This window comes from Myotis daubentonii, chromosome 18 (genome assembly GCF_963259705.1).
Source record: "Myotis daubentonii chromosome 18, mMyoDau2.1, whole genome shotgun sequence".
Taxonomy (NCBI): Eukaryota; Metazoa; Chordata; class Mammalia; order Chiroptera; family Vespertilionidae; genus Myotis; species Myotis daubentonii.
Window position 1 is genome coordinate 28,183,622 of NC_081857.1, and position 19,485 is coordinate 28,203,106.

At 49.7% G+C, this 19,485-nt stretch overlaps 2 protein-coding genes across 7 annotated transcripts; one reads left to right on the forward strand and one right to left on the reverse strand.

Annotated features, from left to right (window-relative positions):
• Positions 1-1,039: 1,039 nt before the first annotated feature.
• HAPLN2 (hyaluronan and proteoglycan link protein 2) lies at positions 1,040-6,232 on the reverse strand. Of its 3 annotated transcripts, none has more exons than XM_059674396.1 (7): positions 6,010-6,232; positions 5,308-5,366; positions 3,468-3,579; positions 2,900-3,253; positions 2,607-2,723; positions 2,308-2,490; positions 1,040-1,967 (listed from the first exon to the last, which is right to left on the reverse strand). In XM_059674396.1, the coding sequence occupies exons 3-7, from the start codon at positions 3,553-3,555 to the stop codon at positions 1,687-1,689; spliced, it is 1,023 nt and encodes a 340-aa protein (XP_059530379.1). In that variant the 5' UTR covers positions 3,556-3,579; positions 5,308-5,366; positions 6,010-6,232; the 3' UTR covers positions 1,040-1,686. The 3 variants fall into 3 exon arrangements, with proteins under 3 accessions (XP_059530379.1, XP_059530378.1, XP_059530380.1); XM_059674395.1 differs by having other exon boundaries at positions 5,308-5,369; XM_059674397.1 differs by lacking the exon at positions 6,010-6,232 and having other exon boundaries at positions 5,308-5,394.
• On the forward strand, positions 5,407-19,377 carry LOC132220799 (G patch domain-containing protein 4). Of its 4 annotated transcripts, none has more exons than XM_059674392.1 (8): positions 5,407-5,555; positions 15,044-15,183; positions 15,620-15,693; positions 15,790-15,882; positions 15,983-16,069; positions 17,501-17,592; positions 17,815-17,865; positions 18,099-19,377. In XM_059674392.1, exons 2-8 carry the CDS (start codon positions 15,105-15,107, stop codon positions 18,922-18,924), a joined length of 1,302 nt encoding a protein of 433 aa, XP_059530375.1. In that variant the 5' UTR covers positions 5,407-5,555; positions 15,044-15,104; the 3' UTR covers positions 18,925-19,377. The 4 variants fall into 4 exon arrangements, with proteins under 4 accessions (XP_059530375.1, XP_059530374.1, XP_059530377.1 ...); XM_059674391.1 differs by lacking the exon at positions 5,407-5,555 and adding an exon at positions 11,582-11,760; XM_059674394.1 differs by lacking the exon at positions 5,407-5,555 and adding an exon at positions 11,872-12,028.
• The last annotated feature ends 108 nt before the right edge of the window (positions 19,378-19,485 follow it).

The following is a 19,485-nucleotide window of genomic DNA, read 5'->3' on the forward strand; positions in this document are numbered from 1 at the left end:
CCCTCTGGGCCAGAGCTTTTTTTTTTTTTTTTACTTCTGGCATAGTAACTTACAGCATTTGAGATGGTGACTACTCTATCAGCCTGGGTCCCTGAATAACTAAAATGAGAAGACCCACCCCCTTGTTGACCATAATGTACATGTAGCCTACCTAAGTGAGAAACTTTTATTTTAAGCCACTGAGATTTGGGGTTTGTTTGTCGTCACATCATAAGTTAGCTTGTTCTGACTAATACAATGCCATACAGCAACTAATCCTACAAGCTACCTGCTAAGAACCTGAATAATAATAATTGTTCTATTGTTGCTATTGTTATAATAACAATCATTGATTATTATAGTTACCACTTACTGAGTGCCTCTTATGTGTAACAGGCATGTACTACCCAGTACAGGCATTGTCTCAATTCTGCTCACGGCAACCTTGGGAGGAAGGTATTATCCAATGACCAAGACAGGAAAATCAAAGCTTAGAACTAGCACAAATATTTCATTTGCTATCTGAGGGTTATTGAAAGTGCTACTCTTTGATCACTCTCTGTCCCTTATACAAAGTGCTATGGGATGAATTATCTTTAACAATCATAGCAAGAACCGTCTTGGAATGCAAGTTTACATGTACAAAGTGCCATTAAGAAAGTTCATGACCTTTGCTCCAGTCATTACTATTCTCTAGACCAGGCTTTTGTGGTGCAGATAGATTGCTTGAACAGTAAAAAATTAAAAATTATATATATGAAAAATGAATTAATGGCATTCGAGTTTGTACGTAGAGTTACTGGAATGCTTCCTTCAGCCAGATGTTAAGAGTGCTCCGGTCCCGTTGCCCCTTTTCCCTGGCGGCCATGGTGGTGGTGAGCGCTAAACCAAACGCACAGTCACCCCAAGTATCAACCCTGCGGGATGTGCTGGTGTGGTGTTCGCCGCCTCCTCCTTCCACGGGGTTGATTTCCCGTTAGTTGTAACAATGGTATAATTTTCCCTTCTTTAATAGTAGTCCTGAGAACCCTCCTGGGAGACTGACAAACACATTTAGAAATATTTTTAGGTCTTTTTATTTGTTCGGTGGTGGGGTGTAGGACTAGGGGTTGGAACGCTTCCGGCGGATTGGAAGGAATCTTAGGTGAATTTGTGGCGCCCCCTGGTGGTGCTCGGCGAACACCCTGGGTTCTCCGCGTCTGTACCGGGCTCGGTGCCTGCAGCTCTCCCTCCTCGCCACCCTCCCACAGGCTCACCCCGAAGCGGCAGCAGCCCTTCAAGAGCGCAGTCAGCACGCTTTATCGAGCTCATCCCCCTCACCCCCGACTCCTCGCTGCGCCTACAGCTTCGTCCAACACAAAAACTTCCCGTTATTTTACTGCCGTATACAGAGGTCAGTTCATGTCCCCTGGGCGCCCCCTTCCCACCCCCTAGCAGTGGCTGAGTTGTGTGCTGGGGGCACGAGAACCGCCACGGGGCCTTGATCCGCAGGTCCGGGGTCGTAGCTACACCCCGTCACCGTCACCGTCACCGGGGCGCCACCACCTCCCCTCCGGACACCCGACCCGACCCGTCAGGAGGCCCGGGAAGGCGGGTCGGGAGGGGCTGCTCTTCATCTGGCGGGAGGAGAGGCTGGAGGGAAAGGGCAGCAAGAGACCCCGCCACGACTCCCAGGCGCTGTCCGCGTGCGGAAGGGGCGCGGTGGCCCTACTCGGAGTAGCAGTAGGTCCCGTAGCTGGCCCGCTGGGGCTGCGGGAAGCCGAAGCTGCGCACGCCGGGATCAGGGAGGCCCCCGCAGCGCGGCCGAGGCGTGGTGATGGGGAAGCGCACGCTGCCGTCCGCCAGCCACCCGCCGTCGCATTGGTCCAGCCCCGAGAACTTCCAGGCCGCGTACAGGTGCCCGACCTTCGCCACCACGGCCCCGCGCCGCCGGCATGCCGCCTGGGCTTCGGACAGGGTCAGCCGCCCGGGCACGAAGAACACGTGGCCTGGGGACGGAGCGGGTCACTGACTGGCCGAGAGCAGGACATGCGGGGTACAGCGGGGATTCAGCCTCCCGTCGAGGGCGAGGCTGCGGAGAGCCGGCCGGGCTGGGTGGGAGGAGCGGGCAGGGGTGCGGATGGGGTTGCGGGAGGCCGGCTGGAGCGAGGGGGTGGCGTGAGGCGGTGGCCAGGCCTCGAAGAGACAACCAAGCCGGGCGGATCTCCAGCCCCAGGGCTTTCACTTTCCCCGCCCCCACCCGCCAGGCCCCGCCCCCACCCGCCAGACCCCGCCCCTATCCGCCAGGCCCCGCCCCTAGCGCCGAGCGCTCGCCCGCCCGCCCCTCACCTGCCTGCGTGGAGGTGAAACAGAAGGCGTCGTAGCGGTCGCGCTTCCGGTCGCGGGGCCCGTAGCTGCGGATCCCCGGCCGACCGTGGCCGCCGCACGGAGCACGCGCGGTAAGCACAGGGTAGTGCACGGATCCCTCGAGCAGCCAGCCCGCGTTGCACCAGTCCAGCCCCTCGGTCCATGCTGGCGGCAGACGAGGGATTAGAGGCGTCACAGGCAGGAGCCAGACCCGGAGGTCGCCTCCGCTGGGGCCCCTGTAACAGCCCGGAGGGGACCTAGGCGGTGCCCGGGCCGCTCACCCTGGTACAGCTGCGCGTAGGTGGCCAGGCGTCCGCCCTGCTCCTCGCATGCCTGCTTCGCCTCGTAGTAATTGAACTGGTACCTGCCCCGGCTGGGCTGGTACGGAAACACCACACCTGTGGGGTGGCAGACAGCCTGGGGAGGGCCGGCAGAACAGGGAGGGGAAGAACAGGCGGGGCAGCCGAGCCGAGAGGGCGGGGGAGATGCTGAGGGAGGAGCCCTGGGATACCCGGGTCCGCCCCCGCCCGTCTCCCCCGCTGGCGAGGAGGGGGCTGGAACCGCCGGGCCTCACCCTCCAGGCGCAGGGTCAGCGCCACGCTCTCGTCCTCGATGCCGTTGATGAGCTCACAGCGGTACCGGCCCTCGTCCTCCAGGCGCACGCCCGCAATGACCAGAGAGGCGTCCAGCCGATGCCCCCTCCGCATCCTGGCTCGGCCCTCCAGAGCCCCGTAGCTCCGGGCATGCAGTCCGTTGGTGATGAGGATCGAGGTTTCCCGGAGCTCCCCTGGCTCCACTTTGCTCCAGCGCACCTTGTAGCTGGGAGGCAGGGTGCCCAGGATGCAGGGCAGCGTGGTCGTGGCGCCACGACGAGAGTGAATGACCTCGTGGATGGGGGGCAGGAGGTAGTGGGGGCCCCGGTAGGATGCTGAGCAGAGGGGGCCACAGTGGCAGGAACCCCCTGACCCCCACTGTGCCAAGTGCCCATCCAGACCCTGTTCCCCAGGCGGCCCCATTCTCTCCTCCGCTGCCCACTCAGCAATAACTCTCACTCCCTGGGTACCTCCAACTGCTGCCTTTCCCACTTTTCCCACACCTGGAGCTTCTCGCCCACAGATTCTGGGCAGGAACTGAGATCTTACCTGGGTCCCCGAGAGCTCTGTGGAAGGTGGTGGAGGCCCACAGGAGAAGGAAGTGACAGAGTGTGGGGAGATTGAGCCAACCTTGCATGATGGGGAGTCAGCCTAGCTGGGTCTACAAGGCACAAGGGTGGGCCATTCTTCAGGACTAAGGGAATGGGGACAGGGCGGGGAAAGCAGGGTTGGAGATGAACTCCCAGCAGGGATTCCTCAGAGGGACTCTCCAGCTGGAAGCCATGGGGCAGTAATAAGGGGCTTATGTTCATGGCAAAAGGAAAGTGGGAGGGGGAGGGGGTCAATAGCAACCACACCCCCTCCTCTGCCCATCCTGCTTCCTCTCTCCCATCTCTCAGTCAGCAGGTCCTCTACCTATCCCCTTCTCATCACAAGTGCCACCTCCCAAGCCTTGCCATCTGGATTGTCAGCTCCAGTCTCTATCCTCTCCCACACTCATTGCCATCTGAAGCCAGAGTAAATGTGTCCTGCTTACCAGTCTCTCCCTGTTGCCCTGAGCATAAAGCCCAGTTCCTGTGTGATCCAGTCTCTCCCTGCACTTCGCCACCTGTGCCTTCTGCACTGCACTCCACACATGTTGGACTTCTGGCTCCAGAACAGTCCAGGTTCACTCTCACCTCCTTTGGGAAGCCTTTTCTCTTCCCCCCAGTTCACCACACTCTGGTGCCCTGTGATCCCCTTGTCTGGTTCCCCTGCTGCACTGGATTGGGGACTTTTCCCCCTTAGAAGTACTTTTATCAGCAGCTAAGTCAGCTGTGTGAATTTGAAAGTAATACATATGTATATGTAGTAAGGTTTGCAGTAATTGTAAAGTATAAAGTTATAGTTATAAAAAAGATTGCAAACACAGTTGTCTAGTTCAGTAGTTCTTTTTCTCCTTTATTGTATCTATTCTTCATCACCTTGATATTTATTTTTAAAGCAGAGGACCCCTTAACTTAGTTTTATTCATTTTAAAAATCTGGTTCCTCCACTTCCTAACTGCATGACTTTGAACAAGTTACTTAACTTCTCTCTGACTCAATGTCCTCGTTAGTAAAATATGGATAATAATGCGCACCTCCCTTACTGAGTAGTTGTGAGGATTTGATGAAAATAATATAGATAAACTGCTTAAAATAGTGCCTGATATGCAGTAGTGCTATGTATGTGTTTGCTCATTCTGCAGCTCCCAACATAGTTTCTTGCATGAAGTAGGTACTAAATTAATGTGTGTTGTGTGTTAATGAGTGAGCTCATATGCAGGACTTCTGGGAAGGAGAGCTGGGACATGGAGAGAGGGAGGAAACACTGAGGAGGAGTCAGAAGGCTTAGGACCTGAGCTCCATCTTTCTGCAAATGAAGGTCAAAGACGAGAAATGGGGGTTAGGCACAGAAAGGACTTCCCCGTGGCTAATAGGGAAAGTATCTGGGACAGGGACACGAGCAAGAGAACCAGTTCAGTACAGGAGAACCTGGTAAGCAGAGTGATAGTGGGGGCGGGCTCACTGAGGGACCAATAGTAATAGCTAGCATTAACGTGCCTGAGACGGCTCTACACACTTTACATGTGTACTCTTATATTTACACCTGTCAGCAACCCTACGAGGTAGGAACGATGATTGAACCCAGTTTTATATACTCACACAAAGGAGCATACATTTTAGTAAACGAGTGAAGTCACACAGCTTGTGAGAGGAGGGCTTCTCTGGGATTTGAATCAGGATCTGACTGACGCTTAATTTCTTTATGACTGATCTATATTTCTGTGTATTTTAGAGCAAGTGCACACACACCTTCATACTCCTGACAGAGAATGAGAGAGGGCAGCAACAGCTCCAGCACCTACCTGTTAAAAGCTGGTCTCTTCACAGCGATGGAGGGAGCAGTGCCTGGCAGCTTTTTGTCCTGCTGGAGGAAGAGGTTCCAGGTGAAGGAGTTGCCACTGGGAGGTCCAAGCACCTCAGAGCCTGGGACTTAGGCATCTGGTCAGTGCAGTTGCGCCTTTTGTACCTTTGAGGAAAGGCTCCTGCCCTGAGCTCACAGAAGAAGCCGAGGGTCCAAGAACTCCACGACCCATTATTCCACTGAGCCAGGGTAAGTGACCCATGTCCAGCCCTGTGACCAGGCACTATGTCTGCCGTGCTCACTGCCCTGGGCCCAGGGGAAGATGCTGGGTGTGGGATATGGGGCAGGGACCCATGAAGGGGTATGGAGAAAAGGAGGCAACCAGAAATGACCACCTGGAAGAGTACAGAGAGTGAGGTGCCCTGGTTCATCTAGATGCTCTCGGACCAGAGAAGGGTATTGATTGGTGAGTATGAGGATGTTGGACCAATAGGCATAGAAATGAGGCTCAAAGATCCATAGCAGTCAAGCTCCCGATGCCTGCATTTTTCCATATGGGCCTCATCTGCAGGCTAAGCTGCTGGGTCAACAATCTTGGCTTTATGGGCACTAACTCCATGATAGGCCGGAACTTAGAAAACCCAGAAGAGCGGCGGGGGAATGGAGCACCCCTCCCCTCCTCCTTTCCCAACAAAGTCCTCACCTCTGCCCTCCGGTGCCTGGGTGCGCATCGCCTATGGGAAGAGGCTCTCAAGGTGGGAACCAGCTGCTTCCAGAAACCTGACCCCTTCTGTCCAGCCCCCCATCTGTCTATCTGTCTGTCCTTTCCTTCTCTGTCCCCACCCCATCGGCAGCACAATTTCCCATTGTCCCCGTCTTTCCCCCATTGTTGAAACAACAGGGGCCCTTTCTTTATCCTTTGGGTAATGGCAATAAAATGTCAACAGCTGGGGATGTGGGACGCAGGACCGGCTGGCACACACCACCGGAAAAGGGGTCTGGGTGGGGGTGGGCTTAGAATAGGAACTAACATCCCCAAGGGGAACACAATGAGATGAGGGGCAGAGAATGGTCAGTCAGAAGGTTGAAATGGGGTCTCCTTCAATGCTGTAAGCTTCAAGGCTTTAAAGAGATCTTGTGTGAGGCTGGGCTCCATAGAGGGAAGAGTGTGTGGTTAGAATTGCAATAGTGGAGGTGGAAATTAGACAGCAAGGAGGATTTTTCTGTCCCCAGGAAGGGACATGGTATGGGAATGTCTGAGGCTGGAAGGATTTGGGGAAGCTCTCCAAAAGAGTGGTCATATTATTTTTTTTCCCTACTTCCCTACCTCCTCTTTCAGCATAGGTACATAATCTTAAAGTTCTCAAGAGAACTTACCTGGGTAGAAATTCACTTCTCTCAAGTCTTTCTTGTTAGGAAGTTTTTTTCTAAAGTCTAAACTCCTATTGGAGTTCAAGCTCATTTTAAAAACCTTTCTAATGAGGTGTAATTTACAGGCAACAAAATGCACAGCTCAATACATTTTGACATGTGCACACGCCATGTAATTACCCCGCTCCCCCATCAAGACACAGAACCTTTCCAACACCCAGAATAAGCAAGCACATTTCCTTTTTGTTTGCTATCAATGCCGAGGGAGGACTCCCTCCACCAACAGCCATTTAGAAATGTTCTGAGCTTCGAATGGCCTCTTAGCCCTCTTTCCTCTCTGCTGAGCAACCCCACACCAGGAGTTTGGTGTTTCAGAACTGGAGGGAACTTCAGGATGCTTTAGCCTCCTCGGTTACCAGAGGCAGAGGAGATGGAGGGGAGAGGGACTTGCCCAAGACCATGCAGAAGGCAGCTGTTGGGTCAAACCTAGAACTTGCTCCTTTTTTCAATAACCCCTCCGTCCACTCCTCTGCTTGACCCTCCAAGTTGGAAGAGCGCCAGGGTTTTCACTATAGATTGAATAATAGGAGCTCGTCACATGGACTTGATTGACTGCCTTTTCCCTTCGGCTCCATCCCTGTTTCTAAGCCCTTCCCTCCTCGCAGAGAGGACAAAGAGTCAAATAACCCCTGTCTCCTGGGCCAGGACACCCTGAGCCAGCGCATCTGATTGGCTTCCACCCAACTCAAACAGCTTCCCGCAGAGGGGGGGCGGGTCTACAGTGAAGGCTCCACAGCCCGTCGTACCACCACTCCCAGGCTCATGCCTCACCCACCGCTCCTTTCTCCCCAGATCACTTCCGAACTGTGGTTTAGAAGTCTCTGGTAGGTAAGTCCATAAAAGGCTGAGTTTGGCATGGAGGTAAACCTAGAACTGGTTGATAGATGCCTAAAGGACCGTTTCAGGGTAGGATGAGAAAGGAACAGACCAGGAGTGAACATAGTAAACAGTCAAGCTGTGTTTAGTGTGCTCAAGGTCACTTTCATTCTCAGTTTTCCCCAAGGCACTGCAAAATAGGAATCGAATCAGACTGCGCAGGCTTGAGCTGGCAACTTTTCACTGAACTAGCATCTTTTAAAGAGAGGATTTTGCCACTTCTGCTCCCTACTGACCAGAGGGAGGTGGAATCATCCAGAACACGCATGGAGTCCTGACACCTCTTCCCCTAACATCACAGGCTCAGCTTACCCCCTCCGGGCACGTTTGGCTAATTTTCTTGATCCCTGATGATGGCATGATCCCAGTTTATTACTGGGAATGTCACATGAAGGACTGGAAGAGTTGGCACTTTAGGGGAAAAGGCAGGGAGGGAAGAGTGCCTGACTCCTACAACACACTCAATACATTTTGCTCTTATTATTGGCGGGCTGGGGCGGGGGGGGGGGGGCGGGGGGAACACGCCAAAGAGAATAGAATCAATCAAAACAAACACTAACAGCTTGATTTTAAAGGATCACCTGATTTTTAAAAATACATAAAAAATCACACACACAAAAGTTAATGTCCCACTTATTTTTTTATGACAAAAGTAATACCTACACATAGTGAAAAAGAACTCAACCACTACTACAGGGATAAAATAAAAAGCCAAGTGCTTCTTTCCTTCCTTCCTTCTCACTTCCCCCTATAACAATTAAACCATTGCTAAACTTCTCAGTCTGTCAGTTTTTAAGACTCTATAAGCCCTGGCTGGTTTGGCTCAGTGGATAGAGCATTGGCCTGCAAACCAAAGGGTCCTGGGTTCGATTCCGTTCAAGGGCACATGCCTGGGGTTGCAGGCTCGATCCCCAGTAAGGGGCAGGCAGGAGGCAGCCAATCAATGGCTCTCTCTCAGTGATGTTTCTATCTCTCCCTCTCTCTTCCTCTATGAAGTCAATAAAAATATATTTTAAAAAGACTCTACGAGAATGCAGATAAGTAGAAACATACATCATGCATTTATTCTTTTTAAATTTTATTTCAGAGAGAGGAAGCAGAGAGAGAAACATCGATTTGTTGTTCCACTTATCTATGCATTTATTGATTGATTCTTGTATGCATGTGCCCTGACCAGGGATCAATCCTGCAACCAACCAAGTTACCTGCTCAGGGCCCATATATCCTTTTTTAATTGAATTGAAATCATATCATACAAACTGTTCCCTACCTTGCTTTTTTCACCTAATAATATGTTTTGAGCATCTGTCCTATTAGCACATGACATAAAGCTTCCTCATTTTTTTTTTGTCTGCACGGTATTCCAGTGGGTGACTACAGCATAATTTATTTAATGAGATGCCTATTGATGAATATTCAGGATGCTAGAGGTTGGGACAATTAATCACCTGGGGAAAAATTGAGTCCATAACTCATTCCTTAACCAGGGGTGTGGAACGTCATTTGGTCTGCCAAGCTTAGGGGTGAGTTAATGAGGTGTTTGACCAGGCTAATTTTTAAGTTGATAATTCTGTATGGCCCTCAAATGATGTTATATATATCCAGATGGCCCTTGGCAGAATAAAGGTTCCCCATCCCTGCCTTAACTAAGTACATTTCAGGAAGCTCAAAGATTTAAACTTAAGAATAAGTTGCTCATTTTTCCTGGTCACTCCCATGCATACAAGAGGTATACATGCTGTTAAACTTCTGTGTGTTTTTTAAATGAAGCCAGAATGAATTATAGAATAATCTTTTTTTAAATATGTTTTTATTTATTTCAGAGAGGAAGGATGAGGGAGCGAGAAACAGAAACATCAATGATGAGAGAGCATCATCGATCGGCTGCCTTCTGCACACCCCCCATTGGGGATCGAACTCGCAACCCCGACATGTGCCCTGACTGGGAATCAAACCAGCAACCTCCTGGTTCATAGGTCAATGCCCAACCACTGAGCTATGCCAGCCGGGCTAGAATAATCATTTAAATTAGAAGGCAACTTTAAAAAATAAATAAATAAATAAATAAATAAATAAATAAATAAATTAGAAGGCAACTTTTATTGCTTTTTAAAGTGATTATACAATGATACATTTAATTGTAGACAACTTAACAAACAAAATCATTTTTAAAAATTATCTTTATTGTTGAAAGTATTACAGATATTCCCTTTGTTTTCTTTCCCATTGGCCCCCTCCACCCCGAACCCACCCCTTCCAGGCCTTCCCCACACTATTTTCTGTGTCCATTGGTCATGCATATATGCATATAAATTCCCCGGTTCATCTCTCCACATAAAATCATTTTTAAAAATAAAAATTCCCTCCCTAGCTGGTTTGGCTCAGTGGATAGAGTGTCGGTCTGTGGACCGAAAGGTCCCAGGTTTTATTTCAGTCCAGGGCACGTGCCTGGGTTGAGGGTTCGATCTCCAGTGTGCAGTGTGCAGGAGCAGCCGATCCATGGTTCTCTCTTATCATTGATGTTTCTATCTCTCCCTCTCACTTCCTCTCGGAAATCAATAAAGATATATTTTAAATAAATAGCCCTAACCGGTTTGGCTCAATGGATAGAGCGTCAGCCTGCGGACTCAAGGGTCCCAGGTTCGATTCCGGTCAAGGGCATGTACCTTGGTTGCGGGCACATCCCCAGTAGGGGGTGTGCAGGAGGCAGCTGATCGATGTTTCTCTCTCATCGATGTTTCTAACTCTCTATCCCTCTCCCTTCCTCTCTGTAAAAAAATCAATAAAATATATGTATTTTTAAAAAAGAGATATATTTTAAATAAATAAATTAAATGCTATACCTGAGCTCTACAGCAGGTGGCGTAAGAAGACTGCGTTACCACTCGGACGCTCTAGCCACTGAGCTATCCACCAGGGCACTATGTGGCATAGTGTGTTTTCTTTTTTTTTTTTTTTTTTTTAAATATATTTTATTGATTTTTTACAGAGAGGAAGGGAGAGAGATAGAGAGTCAGAAACATCAATGAGAGAGAAACATCGACCAGCCGCCTCCTGCACATCCCCACTGGGGATGTGCCCGCAACCCAGGTACATGCCCTTGACCGGAATCGAACCCGGGACCTTTCAGTCCGCAGGCCGACGCTCTATCCACTGAGCCAAACCGGTTTCGGCGGCATAGTGTGTTTTCAAACTAAAATTAATTCTATGGAAGATTTTTTATGGACATAAGGGAGTATGACACATTGAGCAATCATGACAAAGCTTTACTATGAAATGGCAGTTTTCCTTTTTGAAGTTCCTAGGAGGCGTTAATTTACCATAAATACTGATACAGGGAGGCAAATGACGGATACTTTTTTCAGGTTTTAGTCCTTGGGTGGCTCGGTGAAGGAACAGTTTGGGGGATGGGGATGCTGACTTCTTTGCATTATCTTCTTTCCCTTGTCTGCTATGGCCAGTCCAAACCCCTCATCCTGGCTTGCATTCCGGATCCTACATCTCTCTCCATGCCCCACCCCAGTCTCCTCCAGTCCCACTCAGGATCCCAACTTCCCCTGAATAGGTACTAGTGAAGTCAGGGCTCGTGTCTTATGCACATTTTATCACCAGTACCGAAAGGACAGGTCCTGGCACACAGTTGTGGGTCAAAAATGTTTGATGGACCTGCTGAAACCTCTAATCTCTAGGCTTTTATCAATAACTGTGCCCGCAAAATTCACCCCAAAGGTGCTGCCTCCTTGTCCTCCACCTATCTCTAGGGCACTCTCGATGCTTTCCCCTAGCGTTTCCTTCCTCTTATCTGTGCCCGGGGCTGGCTCAGCGTTGGACCCGAAGCTGTTTTCGGTATCTTAGCACGTAAGTGCCTTGATCGCTCAGACACTGCAGTGGCAGTGAATGGAACCCTCCCCCGCCCCTCACCCCGCCCTCCGGAAATGGGCACGCTCGGGGGCCGAGTTTCTATAGCAACCATACCAGCAATGGGCCCACCCCCAGACTGTTTCTCCTGGGAGGACCGGGACAGTGGTTCCCGCATTCGTCTCTATGGTTTCGACAGCCTAGAAGGACCGAAACGGTACTTCCGGGAAGGTGGCGGCTCACAAGTCAGATCTGCACATGTTTCCGCCGGGAGGATCCCGCAGTGACGGTAAGGGCTGCTGTCTCCTGAGTGGTGCCGCTTGGAGCCCGGGCTCAAGAGAGTAGTGTTACCACATGGAACTGCAGAGGGGACTGGAATGTAGACCTCAAAGGAGGAGGCCCAGGGAAGAGGTAGCCGGCTCGTCAGATCCGCTGTAAGAAGCGAGGCCCGGGAACCTTCCCCGGAAGACTCGGGTCGACCGGAGAGGAGACAGCTCCTGAGAGCGTGCTCGCAGCCTTCCCAGAGACCTGGCTGCTTTTGTCCACAGGGGTCCACTGTGAGTCCACAGCAGCCCCGTGCCATTCAGTTCAACGACGGACTGAACGCGTTCTCACTTCCTGGCGCTGCGCCAAGTGCACCGAGGTTGGGGAACAAAGCCCGTCCCTGGCCCCAGGGCGTATTGTTTCAATGACCGCGACAAGGGGCAGGTGGGGGATACTGCAGAGAGCACAGAGCTGTAAGAGACAGGAGTGTGGCCATTAACGCCGGCTCTGGGATCCTGGGATCCTGGACCCACTACATGCCAGTTGTTTGATTTGGGCAAGTAATTAAACTTCGCAGTGCTATTTCTTCGTTTGCAGATTACAGTAATACCATGTCCTAAAGGGTTGTTGGATTAAATGAGATAATCTGTGTTAAGCAATTAACAACAGGCTGTCATCGAGTAAATACATAAGTATTATTATATTATTACTGAAATTTGGGAGCTGATAGGTCATAGATAACTTCTGAGAAGAAGCAGAGTTTTGAGGTGGCCTTAAAGACTTCAGTGTTTGAATTTTACTTTAACAGTATCAAGAAACATGATAGGGCCATTTCTTCACTCAATGCTTTTCTTTTTTTAAATATATTTTTATTGATTTCAGAGAGGGAGAGAATCTTTGATTGGCTGCCTCCTGCAACTTACTGGGGATGGAGCCTGCAACCCGGGCATATGTGAGGTGACCGGAATCGAACCTGAGACCCTTTAATCTGCAGGCCGACACTCTATCCACTGAGCCAAACTGACTAGGGCTTCACGCAATGCTTTTCTGTTGGGACTGTCAAGGTATCTGCTAGGTTTACAGGTAATCGTTCTTCACAGTAGAAATGTGAACAGAAATGTGAGTCATTCTGAATTTGCTATTCTTCAAACCTAACCAGACTGGTCATCATTTTTTTTGTTTTGTTTTTTATGTTTTTATTGATTTTAGAGAAAGAAGGGAGAGGGGGGAGAGATAGAAACATCAATTGTTTGTGTCCTGCATGCTCTCTACTGGGGATTGAGCCCACAGCCCTGGGCATGAGCCCTAACCTGGAATCGAACCAGTGACTTCTTGTTTCATGGGGTGACACTCAACCAACTGAGCCACAGTGGCTGGGCTTGTCATCATTCTTAAGCCTAATATATAATGCTTAGGAGGAGTGGCTTAATGATGTATCTCAGCCCGGCTGGTGTGGCTCAGTGGTTGAGCATCAACCTATGGACCAGGAGGTCACGGTTCGATTCCCAGCGCATGCCTGGGTTGCAGTCTCAATTCCCAGTTTCGGGGGGTGCCGAAGCAGCCAGTCAAAGATTCTCATCATTGATGTTTCTCTCTCTCTCCCTCTCCCTTCCTCTATGAAATTAATTTAAAAAATAGATATTTTAAAAAATGATGTATCTGATTTTTTTAAAGCATACTTACTAGACCTTCCTAAACTCACATGAAAGTTTTACCTTCAGAACTGTCACTTTGGGAGGCTGCAGGATTACCCCAGTAATGCCATTGATCAGCTTTAAAATTAGTCTGCGGTGCCTGTAATAAACGATCTGTGTAGGTTAACTTTAGTGAATCGAGTCAGCAGTACTAGTCTTCGTTTTGAATGCCTTTTGTAATAAGCCATCTTAACCACTCCAGAGGCAAATCTGGTATCTAAGTTCAATAAAGCCATTTTGGGGTCCAAAAAGAACAGTGGAATGACTATAAAAAAATGCAATTAGGCCCTGGCTGGTGTGGCTTAGTTGGTTGAGCATCATCCAGTACACTGAAAAGTCGCTGGTTCAATTCCAGGTCAGAGCACATACCAGGTTGCGGGCTCAATCCCTGGTTGGGGTGTGTGCAGGAGGTGATCAATCAATGTTTCTCTCTAACATCAATGTTTTTCCCTCTCTCTCCCTCTCCCTTTCTTTAAAATCAATAAAAACATTTTTTTAAGAATCTTTTTTTATTTTTATTTTTGTTAACCCTTACCTGAGGATATTTTCTCATTGATTTTTAGAGAGAGTGGAAGGGAGGAGGAGATACAGAGAAAGAGAAACATCAGTGTGAGAAAGACACATCAATTGGTTGCCTCCTACATGCACTCAATCAGGGCCAGGAATCAAGCCTTGACCAGAATAGAACCCAGGATCCTTCAGTCCACAGACAGATGCTCTATCCACTGAGCCAAACTAGCTAGGGCAATAACAACCATTTTTAAAAAAGAACATTATAATTAAAAATGAAATTAGTTGGGGATGTGATAGAAAGAGGGCCACTTTAGGGTCGGCAACCTAGGCTCATATTCCAGCTCCATCTCTTACTAGCTGTGTAATCCCAGGCAAGAAACACAGGTTTTATTTCCCTCATTTGTCAAGTAATGATAATACCTAACAGGACTGTCAGGATTAAATGAAACTAGAATATGGGTAATCCACCTGTTGTGCATTAAGTGCTCAGTAAGAGTGTCCTTTCTGAGCTGGACAATTTCAAGAGGGGTGCGTGAACAAGACGGAAAGACAGTGGCAGTGGGGAAGAGGTGTGTGGCACCCACCCTGAAAGGACAGTGTATATGCTAGGGCATAGGTGTAGGGTATCGGCTCTACTAAGTACTGTTATAACTCAGGTTAACAAGCATCTCATTGCTGTTTTTACATGGCAAAGAGTGGGGACTGCACACAAGCTGCCTGGGTTTGAGTTCTACACACATTAGCTGCATGACCTTGAGCAACTCGTCTAACCTCTTTAGACCTCCGTTTCCTCATTTTTAAAACAGGGATAGTCATACTTTCCTGGAGGTAAAGTTCAGAAAATCTTCCTGGGATGGGAAGATTAAGTGACATGATTCATGTACGGACTTAGCACAGCCTGGCATGCGGTGAGCTCTCCATCAGTGTAGGTATTACTAACTTTTGACACGTTGGCATTGACCTCTCTGGTGAGACAGGGAGCTCCCCAAGGACCAGGGCTCCTTCCTCTGTCTCTGCCTCAGTTTCAGGAAAGAATTCTCGTGAGGGCAATCAGGATGGATTGGGTGTATTGACGGCTCTCTCTCTCCTTTCCTCTTAAAGGGATGATAAGTGACCTCTTCTTCTCTGGTGAGGACCTGAGGACAGTGACCCTTTTCTCAACATGAAGGTCACCCCGGAGGTTAGGAGTCATGGGATGAAGTTTGCTGAGGAGCAGCTGCTAAAGCACGGATGGACTCCAGGTGATCCCCATGGGTACCTTCCACGTGACCCCAATTCCCTGCCTACCCTCTGCCCAAGGGAGAGGCATCATCCTGGAATATCCCTATGCAGTCCACTCAGTTGGAGGAGGGAAACTAGCTTAAAGGGAAATTTGCAGAAGAAAATTTCTGACTTTTCCAAAAAAGGGGAGAAGAGGAAGAAATTTGACAATGGGTATTAAGAAGTGATTGGGAGGACAGGGGCAGAGGGGAAGAAACACGACATCTGTCCTGAAAGAATTATAAAGAAGAAGAGATAACGGCAGGGGGACTGCATGGAGAGGTGTCAGAAAGAATGGAACTCAGAGGGCTTCCGAGAGGGATAGAGTTTGCTCAGTGCTACCAGTGGCATGTGCTGGGGTGCCTGTGAGAGCTTGGAGCAGGCAGAATAAGCTAAGTCACTCACTGTCTTCTGCAGGCAAAGGCCTGGGCCGGAAGGAGAATGGCATTACCCAGGCCCTCAGGGTGACGCTAAAGCAGGACACTCATGGGGTAAGACTGGGCAGGCTGAGGGAGGTGTGGATGGGGGAGGGGGAGCCCTTGAGGACAGGGAGGCAGGTTCGGAGTTCATACTTCTTCCTCTGGCAGGTGGGACATGACCCTGCCAAGGAGTTCACAAACCACTGGTGGAATGAGCTCTTCAACAGAACGGCAGCCAGCCTGGTGGTGGACACTAAGCAGGTATGAGCTCTAATAGGCAGGCGTGTGAACCATGAGGCCTGGGACAGGTGGAGGTGAGGGAGCAAGAGACTGTCACTCACTCACTGAAACTTCCCCACAGGACGGAGTACAGATAAGGCGCCTTTCTAAGGAGACCACCCGTCATAATCATCCCAAGCCCAACATGCTGTATCAAAAGTTTGTGAAGGTATTAGAGGCTGGGGTGAGAGGGTTCATCCTTTTTTTTCCCTTCCTTGGGGCCTAGACAGTTGCCTTGTATGCCCTGCATATTCTCAGGATTGTCCTAACAGTGGGATCCTGTGAGCAACCCCTTGCTGTTGCTTCGACTGCTCAGACCCTAGGGAAGAATTGGGGGGGCGGGGGGCAGCAACAGAGTGGGTGGTAGGGCATAATCAGGAGCTGCCAGAGTGAGGCAGGGAGGGGATGTCCAATTCAAAGGACTTGGAAGTCAGAGACCTGAGAGATTATCTGGTCCATTCTTATTTTGCACGTGTGGCCAACGGTGGGGCAAGAAGGGCTTGTTGAAGAGCCCACAGTTGGCTAGTAATGGCAGACAGGACTGGAACCCAGGTCTTCAGACTCCCACCTACTAAGCATATCAATAGAAGGGAGCTAATATTTAATGGTCATCTATTATGTGCCAAGGTCTCTACATGGTATCTAGCAAATCTTTCCCATTTCTCTTCATCTCTGTGGCCATCTTCTATCCCAGACCATCATCTCCTACCTTTAACAACCTTATAAACCAGACTCATCACCTCTAATCTAACTCCCCGCTCCAATCAGTTCATCCTCCACACAGCATCCAGAGTGCTCTAAAACAAAAATTTCATTGTTTCATCGACAACTCCTTGATTTACAACGACAGATTATCAGACTGGCTCATGTGGCCTTGTCCCTGCCACCTTCTCTAGCTCTGTCTCTTGCCACTTATCTCAGGATCTTCATACTTTAGCCAGATGGAGTCGTTATTTAAGTTTTTGCACATGCTATTCCCTCTGCCTGGATTTTTCTACTCCCTTTCCTCCTTTACCTGATTTTTTTTGTCTCCCAGAGCTCAGCCACTTCTAGAAACTGTTTCCTAAACCCTGAAATCTGCGTGGGTACCCCTCCCGTAGCACAAACTCTCATCCTAATTGCTAATGTTCTGCCATATTCCCTTCCCCCTCACCATGTAGATTCCATCTGGGCTGGATCATCTCATTCTTTTTCCACTCTGTATCCTCAACCCTTGGCCCATAGTAGGTTCTCAATCTGGTCAAGTAAAGTACTGTGCGTAGGTGTTGGGGATGGGGGGGAAAGGTGTCAAGATACTTGAACTATGGGATGACCACCCGGGGACACTTGTCCCACTGTGAAGACCTGATGGCCCTTTCTCCCTTCTGGTTGTGCCCACTAGCCAGGAGGCCAGGGCTGCTCTCCCCCCACCTCCCACAGCCCTTCTGCTCAAGCTGAAGTACGCAGTTTGGTGCAGCTCTCTGTGGTCTGCAGGAGTGATATTGGGGGCTGGCAAATTTGTGCCTCTGGGTATGAATTCCTGGGGAGGCTCCCAGGAGGGAAAAGGGATAGCAGTGGTGTGTTGAGTGGGCCTTGTCCACCTCATGATTCCTTCTTCTAGACTGCCACACTGACCTCAGATGGGGAGAAGCCAGACAAGGACTTGGAAAGCTGCAGTGATGACGACAACCAGGAGCCCCAGCCTTCAAAAATGTGAGACTTCATTTTAGCGCTGGGGGCAAGTGGGAGGAGATGCTGCAGATCTCGAGAAAGGACCAGGTCTAAAATAATGCTTGGCTGGGGCTTCTTCGGGGTGGAACTGTGCTGTACTAACCTTTGTATCTCGAAGGAATGTTTTAGAGGGGAGGAGAGGTCAAGCTTTTCCACCAGATCTGTTTGTAATTTCTGATCTCTCCCACCCCAAACCTCCACCAGTCTGACTGATGAGATGCTGCTCCAAGCCTGTGAGGGTCGAACAGCACACAAGTAAGTAGTTACTTGTTAGCTCCTGAGTCTCCCTTCTCTCCCTATCACAAGCCCACCCCTAAGGATGGCCTGTACCACTTCTTGACTCTTTTTTATCCCAGGAATGTGATTCATACTACCTGCCCATATCTGAAGCTGCTTTTAAGATAGCTCCTCCCCTACCAACTTCCCCTACAGTCTCAAGAATGAGGCTTTTTCCTGATACCTGCCCTCTGACTCTGGCCCTATTTCAGGGCTGCCCGTCATGGAATTACGATGAAGGCTAAACTTGCTCGTTTGGAGGCCCAGGAGCAGGCCTTCCTGGCTCAGCTCAGAGGCCAGGACCCTGGGGTCTCTCAACTGCAGACTGAGAGCAAGCCCCTCAAAAAAAAGAAAAAGAAGCAGAAAGAGGAAGAGGAGGCTACAGCAACTGAAAGGAACGCAGACAAGGAGTATCCCGAATGTACTGGCCAGAGCATCAGGAAAAGCAAGAAGAAAAGACAACTTCAAGATAGGAAAGAGGGGACAACTGTAGGGGATGAGGAAGAGGTCACAGAAACAGGAGGGCTTGGGGAACTAAAGAGCAGAGAACAAACTGATTCATCCCACAGGAAAAGGAAGAAAAAGAAGAGGCAGCACCATGAAGCGGAGAAGCTGGGGGTCTTAGGTAGAGGAGGAGGTAAGGGGGATGTAGGTGGTATCAGAACAGAGAAGGTAGAGGGCCAAGCACACACTGATTCACACAGCAGAAGCAAGCAGCAGTGCGAGGAGGAGGAAGACTTGAATACAGAGGATAAAGAAGGTGAGGAAGCTGTGGTAGATGGTGGGACGAGGGAAGCAGAAAGCAGAGCGTGCAGTGATAAGAAACGCAGAAGCAAGAAAAGACAGCGGCATCAGGAGGGTGTCGTGGACATAAGCGATGGACATGAGGATGGCAGGATTAGGGAAGCAGAGAGCAGAGCACACCCTGGCTCAAGCAGCAGAGGTAAGCAGAGGAGGCAGCAGCAAGCAGAGGAGGAAAGAGCCACAGTCAGCACTGACCAGAGAGCAAAAAAGAAGAAACTGAAGAAGAGAGACTGAAGGTCGGGTGAGGGTAGTCCTCAATCTCTTTTCAGGAGTTGTTGAGGCCTCAGAGACCTGAGTTGATGCAGGTCTCCTGCACCCCCCCAGTGAGGGGTCCTTCCCGAGGAGGAACCAGCTCTGGATACCAGCATGCTGAGAGGAGCGGTAGCACCTGCCTTATTGAGGGAATGGGCTTCTTCCCCTTTGCAGCTCCTAACCCAGAGATCATGAACTCAGATGCCCATCGGAGCCAGGCAGCCAAGGGACCAGGAGTGCTTGGGGCTTTGGGAATAGGAATGCAGATACCCTTTGAAGGGGCATCCTTGCGAAAAGAAACTGAAAATGTTGATTTATGTGATATGTCCTGATTCTTAAATATTGTGAAGCCAAGGAAAACATGCAATTCTCATTCTGTGAGCTGGTTTCTAACACTATGCCAAATGAGTCAATAAATGTCAGCTTGGGCTCCTAGCCTATATATCAGTCCTGACTGGCACCTCCATTCCCAGCCTGGGAAGGTCCTAAATACAAATTAAGTTTCCTGGGCACCTTTGAAGAAATTCCTTCTGTTAACCGCCT